Below are 11,422 nucleotides of genomic sequence, written 5' to 3'. Positions count from 1 at the left end.
GAACTTGTTTTCATGTTACTTGGTATAACTGGGGTATAGAGCCAAACTGCGTAGCGGCTGCAAGGTCTGTTTGGGAGCAGCTGTTCTGTGTTGGCAATCTGAACCAGGGCAACCACTTCTACACTGAAATACTCTGTATTTCATGTGCTCTGCATTTGTATGTTTGTAGAATTCAGAGTTAATACTGGCAGTGGAGGACGCAAATATGTAATGCAATAAGGTGCTATTGAACAAGAGAACAGAAATAAATGGTGTCTGGTTTGTATTTGAGCCCCACAGCCTGACAGTGTCAATGTGGTGGGTGATGGTTGGTTAGATTTCAGATAACTGTCCTCTCACTAATTGCTGTATTTGCTACCTATACTTTTAAATTGTCTCAACTTTGTCTCTTCTAGGAAGAACTTGAAGGAAGAAAATGAAGGAACTAGTGTCAAACAGTACAACCAATATATCTCAAGCCAGGAAAGCTGTGGAGCAATTAAAAATGGAAGCATACATGGATAGGATGAAGGTAAACTTAGACTTACTGTCGATATTTTGAATTTACTCACTAGTTTGTGATACAGCCTCCTTTTAATATGGCAGAAAGACTTGATCAGCTGAAATAAAAAAATCTGTGTTGAACTGTAAAACAATATTCAGGATTGTGAAATAGTTACATACTAACTGCTTGGTTCTAGTGAAGTGGTTTCCAAAGACTGGCTTCTGGTCTGCTTCTGTAGGAGTGCCTTTTACATCTGTCAAAAGTGGTGTTTTGTGAAATATTTAAAATCAGCTGGCAGATGCACAGTTATGTACGTGCATTAAATATTTTAACTAAAGGCACTATTAAACAGAGGTTCTCAACATTTTTAACCAGAAAAACCTGTGGATTATTTGTCCCTGTCATTCTGCCTTCCACTAAGCTAAAATTTTGTGAATAAATCAAGCACCTAAAAACTAATAATGTCATAGAAAGTTTTAAGAAAGCAGTGCTTATCTCTTTTGCTCTCTGTCTCTCTCTCTGCCTCTAAAAATAGGGAATAATTATTTGGATGAAAAATCTAGCCTCTACAAGTAAGAAGACTTTAGAGATGGAAAGACTAGAAAAAGGAATGCATTTAAACAATCAGTTTATCTGCAAACAACTGTAACTGAGTTGTTACAAACTCTAACTGTTTATAACTGAGGTTACAAACTCAGTAAGACAGTTTAGAAATGTGGTACATTAAATTCTTCTTGTAGTCTTAACTCAGTCTGTCCATCTGTCCTGTGTACTGAAATTCTGCATGTAGACAGCATGGGGGCAATAGTATATAATTATGATTTAAAAATAGTATTAGATCATAAACTCACTAATTAGAAAGATAGTATTTATAATGCAGAAATATTAGTGCAATTCACACTTGCATACATGTAAATACAAATTTCTGTTGCTCCATTTTGCTGCAGTGTTTAGCAATGTCTTGTAACACCATTGAATTTGCAAGACTATAGTTTCTATCTTGTGTAGCGTCTCAACAAATTCATAATGCAATAGACGCCTGTTCACAGGGACAGGTATTTCTGTTTCCTTCAGTAAGGAAAATACTTCTGTCTTTTCAGTGTTCAGTGAGGTTAGTTTCCTGATTCAGGTCATACTGCAGCTGCATGAACAACAGATCTGACAAGAAGGAATGGGCGTGTGTGAGTGGCAGAGGAAAAGGTTGGGAAAATATGGCCTAGTTTATTGGAATTTGAAACTGTTGATACTTAGTAGATTGTCTTGAGCTTGCTTTTATATAATCAGTTGTAACTTTCACATACCACATCATTAGCTCAGTTATGCAGATAGCTTCATTAGTTAGATGTATAACAGTCTTAATTACATATGTAAGAAAGACATAGGTTATTTTTACAGTTAGTTTAATTAAAAAGAACACAGTTTTTAGCAAGCGGGGCAGACCTAAAGAACAGCTTGAAAGCACAATTATTTCACCTTTCAAAACAGCTTGGGACCAAAAAGGCAATGAAGAAAATCTGATGTGTTTCAGTATTCTGAGGCTTCCTATACTAATATAAACCAAACACAATTTGCAAAATGTTTATGTCTTGATTTCTGGAATTTCTTTGAACAAGTATATGAGGGATTGTAAAAAGAAGTTGGTTGGCTTTTTATTCCCTCAAGATCTGCTTTGCCTTTTAATCTTGAAACAGTTAAGTGTGTTTTTCAGTATAGCCAAATTTGACAGAGACTTTTCAGTGTTTCAACAGGAGATTTTGAGTTCTCACATCATAACTGTAAAGGCATAGAAGTTAAATTATTTCTTTTTTTTTTTTTTTCTGGTGTTTTGCATCTGCTTAAAACAGTTAGACATTTAACAGAAGATCAGTGCTTTCCAAATAATTCAGTTAAACACTGGTTTGCAATTAGCTATAACCAAGTGGTTATTCCCATAAGAGACAAGACGACCACATTGTTAACTTTGAAAAGATACCTGCATTCTTGACTAGGGAAACTGAAAGTTCCAGCTCATTTTTCTGCTACAGAGGCTTTTTTTTTTTTTTTTCCATGCACAGTAGCTCCTGTAACCAGCAAGAGTTGGCTTTGCTCAGTTAAAATCTTGTAGTTAGAAGTGTGCTGGTAGTTGCCCATTCCCTGCTGTGTTCTGGATTTTTCAACTGATTTAAAAATCAAGTCCTATAACCAGTCAGAGCAGCAAGCAATGAATGCAGTGTTTTGTGGTTCCATGAAGACAACTTGCTGTTGAGATGTGAACAATACAGGGCAACTTAAAAGGGGAGGATGAAGTTATTGGTGTATTGATCGGTAGCTGGAAGGGGTATTTCTGTGGTGAGTTTTTGTAAACCGTAAGGATCCCAGAAGGATCATAAATTGAACCTGCCTTACTTCCCTGCAGAAGTAATGGCTAGAATTATAATGGAGAAGTAAGGAGAAAGCAGGGGGCAAAGATTCCAAGCTAGGAATCATCAAATGAAATCAGATGAACAGTGGTCTCATGACTAGTAGAATAGTGTGTCTTCCAAAGACGCTAGCAGTGAAGTTGAGAAAGCAAATATATTGGTGCTTTATCACAGTTGTCGCCAGAACAAAGCACTATTTAATCTTCTCTTTGCAAGCAGAAAAGCAAGAAGGAGTGCTCTGACATTTAAGAATCCTAGTATATCAGTTATTATTCTATTTTCATTTTTATTAAGAAGGTAGGAAATATTCCTAACTGGTTCTGAGTAGTGTTGGGAGATAAGCAGTGGGATTGCCAATAAATGTGTGTGAATCTCTTTGTTTTAGATGTAAAGGATAAGCAGAGTGGGTGTCGTAGCAAGGATGGTAATTAGTCACAATCCATGACAAGGCAGATGACATAGTAATTGCAGCATTTTGCCCTGTCATTGAAGCTTATAATTATTAGTGCAGCTAACAGGATTATGTTCCAACTTCAGCTCTTTTTATCATCTCTGTTATTCTGAAATACAATGGTAAAATTCCACAGTCCTGCTCAGACTAATTCTTTAAAGCATCAGGGTTGAGTGTTTTGATGGCATTTTTTTTCCTTTAGGTCATTTGACAACCAGATGTATTTTTCACTACACAGAATAAAAATTATTGTATAAAATGTGAGATCAGTGTGACACCTATATACTCCATCCCCTCTATCTATGCACTTTAAAAGATTTAAAAAAAAATGAAATGTTAACTTTCTGTTAGGATTCATCAATCAAACTGGAGTCTGATTTTTTTCTTTAGCCACTTCTGCAATATGTAGAAATTACTTTGAATCTGCAGACCAAGCTGTATTGCGCAGGAGAGCTGGAATGAGAAATGTGTTAGCTTCATTTGAATATTCAAATTACATGCATTTATTTTAATTCTTTATAAAAGCTATTCTGAAACTGTCCAGCAGCATTCAGCTACAAATAAACCTAAAGGTGAGTAAAAGCTATGATAGCATGGCCTTAATTTAACTTCCTCCGTGACCCAAATAGGATGATCAGCACGTTATTTTGTGTAGTAACAAACCGCAGTATTGGCCATTAGGCAGCCTCTGATGCTGACAGATGCTAAAGCAGCCGTCTCTGCTGTAGCCTTAATGCGATGCTCAATGCAGAGGTCTTCCACCACTGTTGTTCTGAATAATAACATGAGCAGGAAAGTTGCTGGAGGCAACATTGTATTTTGCCCTTTCTTTGGCCACAGTTCTAACTTTGCCAGCACTGCTCGCAGGAAACAATGTTTTCATTGCTCCTGAAATGTCATCAGCTAATTTAATTCCTCTTAGTGAGCGGTCATTGTTCCACTGTGCAAGCTTTAGCTACTCCACTTTCAGTGAACAAATGGCCATAATTTACTTTTATAACTACTATAATCCCAATAGGAGGATTTCTTCTCCCCAAACCTTTTATTTTTTTAAAGGATGAAAGTATATGGTCTAGTACAGGTTTAGTTTGTGACAGTGTGCTGAAATGTGATCACGTCCCTCAGTTCCCTGTTTACAAGTTTGTTTTCTACTAAATCATACTATGTACTATGGTTTGTCTAAAAGCAAAGTAATTTGTGATTTAAACACTGTGATGCTGAAGAAAGTGCTTACTCTGCTTCATGATGTTTGGCATTCCTACCAGCATTAGAGGACAAGTTAGATACAAAAATTTATGTTGTGCTTTTGCTAGTGAATATCTCTTTTATTGTTATATGATGTCAAAGCACAGTAATAGGTAGAGAGACAGAAAATTATATTACTGGGTTTCTCCTTTCTAAGAATGATAATTGAAATTTTACTTCTCTTCCATTGAACAGAAAGCAATATACTTGGGCTGATGTGGTTTATCCATACACGGAACAAGCAAGATAGTTATGGGAAGGTCAGTCTGTTGAAGTCCAGTGTTAGTTCTCTGCTCCTGTAGCATCAGTCTACTTAAAAAGATTGTTGGTTTCATGAATAAAATAACTTATTCATTAGCTTAATAGTTGAAGATTAAGTGTGCTGAGTATCTCTAATAAACGCTGTCTCTGGGACCCAGAGAATTAGACGAGCTCTCCATTAGGTTTTATGACAGTAACGTTTATTATGACATAGCACTGAAAATGTCATTGAGCTTTTTGTAGGTACCTGTGGCTCTGAGTTTGACTTGCTCTGTTTGAATGCAAGAGTTCAGGACCAGCTAATAAATTAATAAGAGCATAGAACTGCCTTAATTTGAGGCATGCAGCTGAGCTTTAAGGACAACAGAAAAGTGAAAATGTGTGTGTTAAATAATTATGAGTGTACTGGTGATTGTCATTACTTGGAAATACTTCTCCAAAATGCTGTGGTGGTACATTCCTCCTAACATTACCGGAAACATGGTAATCTCTTCAGTGGATGTATTCTATGCTAGTTTATACTTTGCTGAGTACAGCATAGGTCATTAGCAAAGAAAAGTATATTTTCTGTCTTTTGATCTTTTATGGGCTTGGTGGGAATTTCATAGTCCATCTACATTGTGCCTCTCTTTGGAGAATCTGCTTTTTAAAAATTACAAGTAAATTTAAATGAAAATTAGAATATGATAGGATTTTTTTTTATTCATTAGTTTACCTCTCTATTCTAGGCAGTGCCCTCACACCCTAAGCCTTATTCTTTTGTCATTGCTTAGCAAGTAGCTAATTGAAGTATGTCTGAAAGTAATTACAATCCTTTCTTTGTACTTTGAAGTCTGTCTTTTTCCACTCATTTTTGTTTGACCTGCCTCTCTTTTAAGAAGCACTGGTCCTTCTGAATATCTCTGCTGATTTGTTCAGTTTAGTGCTCAGTTTTCTACTTTGTGTTGGCCCAGCAATCTGTTGTTCACATGTAGTGTCTCTGTCCACCCATCTGTCTTAAAGGCCAATTCAAAGGCAAAATAATTTTAAGTAACCTAAACACCCTTCTTCCTCTGCTAGGAGAATAGTCCATACTGGGATGCCAACCACAGGTACTTCATGGGTTTAAGCATTCTACAGAGACATGTTTTAGTGGATGCTGAAATAATAAAAAGTCAGTTATTTTCTTCCAGAAGTTAATTCAAATTTCATGTGAATCCTGATCCAGCACCCATTGACTTCATAGGTCTAACCTGAAGCCTACTACAGGCTGGACTCATGCCAAAGCAAGCAGGGTGTGGGGAAGCTAAAGCTAACAGCTGCTAGACAAATACTAAAAATCCGATTTGTTTTTCCTCTTTACTATAGTTGTGCAAACATGCTGACCTAAGTGTCAGACTCAGGAGAAGATGTCATGGTGCCCAGAGAAAAGGCTTTCTTGTAAAGACTCCCTATCTCAATTTCTAAACTCTTATCCTAATACTGAAAACACAATGGATGGAAAGGAACAGCCTAGTAAGAGCAGATTAGGTTCAAATTCAGAGTTACAGTCTCTAGTAATTTAAAGGATAAAACAATCTAGTCCTATTTCATGATAGCCTCCATTATGTGTTATATGAAGGATATTTATGTAATGCAGATTAGTTCAGAATTAAGTGCTACAGTAGTTCTCTCTTCTCTTCTATTAGGTATCCAAGGCTGCAGCAGATTTATTGGCATATTGTGATGCTCATATTGGAGAAGATCCCCTTATTATTCCAGTGCCTGCATCTGAAAATCCCTTCAGGGAGAAGAAACTCTTTTGTACTATCCTTTGAATCAGTTTTCAGTTAAAAATGTCTTCTGCTAAAATTTGGTATCAGTGTTGCATGCTTTCAGTTTTAGCATTTTTTTCTTCAGATAGCAATACTTAGCTTATAACTACAGTAGTTTTAGAAGGTAGTGCATTTTCTGGTAAAAAAACATATTAAAAAATCCTAAAAAATTCAAGGTAATCCTTATCTTTCAGACCAACGTACAAGTTAAATTTTGGTTCTTCATAAAGATTGTTTTGGTCTTAATGAAAGTATTGAGTACAGTATCAACCTGTAGATATCTTTGCCAGTCATAGATTTTTCTGAGACCTAAATGAGTCATACCAGTTCTGAAGCTATTTTTAACATTCTTATTTTCCTTGGAAGGTGAATTTAATTCACTTGCCTTTACAAATTTATATCTAAAAGGAGTAGTGTGACCTTTCCTCAAGTAGCATTATTTAGGAAAAAATGTCAGTGATTTATGATGCTTGGAATGATCACTTTTATACCGTAAGTGGTGTTTATAAATATGTTTTGTGAAGACTGTAACAAACTTGAGTAAAAAAACAGTCTTAGTAAAGCAACATTGTAACTACAATCAAAATGAAGATGTATAGCTATACACTAGGACTGCATCAATAAAACTGTAGAAAAACATGGCTGCTTGTATCTTATTTTGAATGATAATGCTTTAAAATCTTTTAGAAAGTAAACTGAACTGTAATATATCAGCTTAGTGGAGGGTGTGAATCTGCCCTGATCAGTACAGGGAGGGGTTTTACATTTTCTACGCAGATCTCTGTGTGCTTTTGCCCACGAGAGCAAGACTTCATGGGCATGGAGAGTAAAGGTAAATGAATGTCTAAGTTTGTGTATTTTGAAACCACATATCAGTCGTGAGAAGTTATCAGCAAGTAATTTGTGGAGGTTCTGGGGGGTTTTTGTTTTGACTTTGTTTAAAGTGCAGCTTTAGAGGAAAAGGATGAGGTATGGAATATGACTGATCTGTCTTCTTCATTAAGTAAAATTAAGCTCAGTCAAGGCATCTGATGGAAACTGTTACATTATTGACTTAGGGGTTTTTTTAGTCTGATCTATTAGTTCCCTCACTGCAGTACTTTCTATGTACGGTGTGTCAATATACTGGAAATGTTTCCAAGAAGTGACACCTGTGATGTCAGCCCCACACAGAAGGTGGGAGACAATTTCATTGGAGAACTGCACTAGGCTGACTTGAGTTAAGGCTCTGAACAGCCACACAGCACAGAGAAATGCCTTGACCAGGTCTTATCTTGGCTTGGTTCATCCTTGGTTCCTATTTTGAAGTTTTCAGTTTAAGATTACCATTCTTAACTTTCACCAAGAGCATTTCTTAATGCATTATTTTGAGGGGGTAGAGAAATAGGCTTTAGCTAACTGAGTAGCTATTTTATTGACAGTGAAATAAAAATGGCTTTATGAAAATATTTGTTTAAAAGGAGCAACACAATGCCTAATAAGGTTCTTTAGGGAATCCTTCCTACACTGTCACAATTTGATAACTGCTCTGATCACCATGGCAACATTTTCATTTGTCTTTCCGCATGTATGGTTTTAACTGGAACAGCAAGGGAGGGGAATATAGGGCATACAGCTTTATTCTCAAAGGCTTTGTAACAACTTGCATTTGTGGCTCATCATTAACGTTCCTGTCTAAAATAACAAAATTGCCACAGCTTATTACATGACTGCAAACAGCTTGGTTTCTGCTTCCAATTAGCGTTAGCATCAGAGGTCCTGAGACTGAAACATTTCACAGTAGTTTTGAGCATCGCTAGTTACAAGAGCTGCATTTTAAAAAATCCAGTATTATTATTCAGAAGAGATTCATGTCATTGTTTTGGACTGAAGGTTTTTCTCAAAAATTTTTCAAGTAGTTGTGAATGTGTTGGACTTCTTAATGCTTTTAATAGCTAGTTCCCATGTTTGTGGTTTCTTTCATCAGTTCACAAATTTTGTCAGGTAAAAAATGTTGTGTCTATTAAGATGGTTTCATGCTTCTAGATTTAAAAAAGGAAAAAATGGAGTACCATGAATTGCATATTTATTCTAGCAGATGTCTGCAATGTATCTGAAGAGGTTAAACTGTATAAGCATAACTCCGTAGTGGCAAACAGGACAGCTTTCTCTAATATTAATGGGCATTATTTACCCATTTCTTGAAAGAATATATACTAATGGCAAATTACTAATTTGGCGGGGGAGCACACCTGGAAGATCTGCAGTTCAAAATTATTGTAACAGCTTTGGATCACATAAGTATATATGACTTTATTCAAGAACACCATCAAAATACCAACTCTGAAGAGAATGGCATCATTTGTTTTTTGGGGTTTTTTTAGTGCCATCTTGATCCACAAATGAACATTTAAAAGAATGTATTTTCTTCCAATCCCTCCGAACCATAAAATATTTTTGTCATTATTATATTTGTTGCTCCTTTTTGAGGTGGTTTAGATAATCTGCTATTGATAGTTCAGTTTCATGCTCAAACTTATCTGGCCTGAAACTCTACATGAAAATATCTGAAAGTTCTTAGACATTTTTTCTAAAAATAAATACATATTATATCATGAAGTATAGCATGATTAAAAAAAAAATCCCTCCAAAATGTGGCTTTGTCTCATAAAGGTTTCCTGTAGGCTGAAGCAATGAGTTTTTATTTTCATCAAACTGCCTGATCTGATTCCTCCTAACTTCACCGAGAACAAGACCAGGCGTGTTACCATCCTAGCGGTGTACTCTTCTCTCTCTCAGTTTTATTTCATATGCCATTAAGCTTGTCACTTTGTATTTCAGGACCAGAAAATAATGCATGCTCCCTGTTAACAGTGTGAGTTGGGGCTGTCATCTCATGGAATGAGAATTTTGGAAGTTGTATTCAAGGACTTTTTGATGTGTTATTAGCCATTTTCATATCCTAGTGCTTACTGCTCTGATGAAACGAGACCTCCCAACGGTGGATTAATGTTCCATTATAAGGTACCAATCAGTAGCACTTGTGAGGCCGGCTGGTTTGCATTCCTGAGATTAATCTCCTTGGTTTACCTTGAATTTAAAATATTATAATTTCAATACTGAAAACTATTTCCCTCCTCTCTATTATGTACCAAATTCCCCTTCTTTGCTTCCTACACCATGTACTAAATTAGGAGTAGGGTGCTTGGCTGGGGCTAATAAGCAAGATTTTTAAACTAGCCTCTGCAAAATTATGGTCAAAGGAGGGGAAAAAATGTAGGGGAGTTTAAATTAAGCTATTCCAGGTCACACCATAGATTAAAATAAAGACAAACTTTGCTGTCAGTGACACAAAGGTAAACACAGGAGGAGCTGCCAAGTGATTCAGAAGGACAAAGCATTTTTGCAGTGACTTACAGTAGGATCAGCAAAAAGAAAGAACACTTTAAGAACAACGGTCTGTAAAGATGCATATTAAAGCCCGGAACTTTAATACAGCAGTCATTTATCCAGCTGAATTTCTGATATCAAAGGAGTAACAAAAGATGTACTTTGGGAGGACCTGATTATATAGTTTTTCCTATCTCTTCACTGTATAGGGGTAAAAATCTGTATACATAATTCTAGAAAATGCCATCGTTTTGGCTCTCCTTTGGGTCTACATCAGAATCTGGATTTGTTTCTTCAAGGAGACTAAAGAAAACTTGGGGCAGGAGTGGTTCCTAAGAAAGAGAGGTTTCTTGTACTTGAAAACTAATATTACTTGAAGTCATTAGACTGACTTAAATAGTACTGTAATGTGTGAAAAATAGTGGGCAAAATTACCAGAATAAGTGCTATATAAAATGTTACAGGCATCTGCATATTTAATCTTTAGGGAGAATGATATTTGGAATAAGTATTGTACATTTGCATCTTAATTGAATTCCGCTTTATAGCACTATTAAATTAAGTACAGCCATAAATACCAGAACTGGTACTTTTCTGTCTGTCAGAGGAAGATGTACGTCTGAGTTGGTCAAGTATATTTACACCACTCACACTTGTGAACAAACAGAACGAGCAGCTTTACCCTGAAACAGGGTCTTTCCCAAATTCCTATTACATGTAGAAATTACACAGGATCGTCTATTACTGCCACCTACTGATAAAGTGATAAACAGACGACTGAAATAGAAAAAATATTAACATCAACTAGAAATGACCTCGGAGGGGGATTTTAAATTAATACACGTACTCTGAGAAACAGAGAGCCCGCACTTCTGTTTTCATGATCTGCCTTGGGTAAGGTACCGCCTGCGCTATGGTGCTGCTCAGTGCAGCTCAACCCCACGCCTCAGTGCCAGGCTGCTTGATTTAGGAAAAGATAAAAGTCAGATACCTGATTTGGTTAAACAGGTCAGGTGTATAGCTAGAAAACACTTTAAAAGTTGTAGAAGACTTTGGGTGTATCGGTTGGCATTGCTGTGTACCCCATTCTCAAATTTTGTTTTCCGGTTTCATGCATAACTCGGATGCCTGTTCCTCATTGCCAATGGGCCACCAGCTGTGTCACCACTTACACTTTTGCCTCCTGCCCCCTTGAGCAGGTAATGTGACTGCAAAGGGCAGTAAGGGCTGGCTCTAGGGTGAGCGTGGCCTCAGCGCAGTGAGCCGCTAATAATCTCTCCTATTTGCCTTCCTCTTGCAGAACTGTGCAACAGCTCTCGTGTGACTGACAGCTGCACTGTTCCTTCACACTCAAACTTTGCTCCTGGCTGCTGGGGTTTTTTATTTCATTTTTTTGCAATTATTGGAGTCACGGCCAATA

The 11,422-nt window shown here is 36.7% G+C and overlaps 1 protein-coding gene across 1 annotated transcript; it reads left to right on the top strand.

Annotated features, from left to right (window-relative positions):
* Nucleotides 1-415: 415 nt before the first annotated feature.
* On the top strand, nucleotides 416-6,636 carry GNG4 (guanine nucleotide binding protein (G protein), gamma 4). Its single transcript, XM_010073576.1, has 2 exons — nucleotides 416-511; nucleotides 6,508-6,636. Exons 1-2 carry the CDS (start codon nucleotides 416-418, stop codon nucleotides 6,634-6,636), a joined length of 225 nt encoding a protein of 74 aa, XP_010071878.1.
* Nucleotides 6,637-11,422: the final 4,786 nt, after the last annotated feature.

Source organism: Pterocles gutturalis, unplaced genomic scaffold (assembly GCF_000699245.1).
Source record: "Pterocles gutturalis isolate BGI_N339 unplaced genomic scaffold, ASM69924v1 scaffold25022, whole genome shotgun sequence".
Classification (NCBI taxonomy): Eukaryota; Metazoa; Chordata; class Aves; order Pterocliformes; family Pteroclidae; genus Pterocles; species Pterocles gutturalis.
Note: the sequence above shows the minus strand (reverse complement) of the source record. Positions and strands in the feature narration are given on the sequence as shown.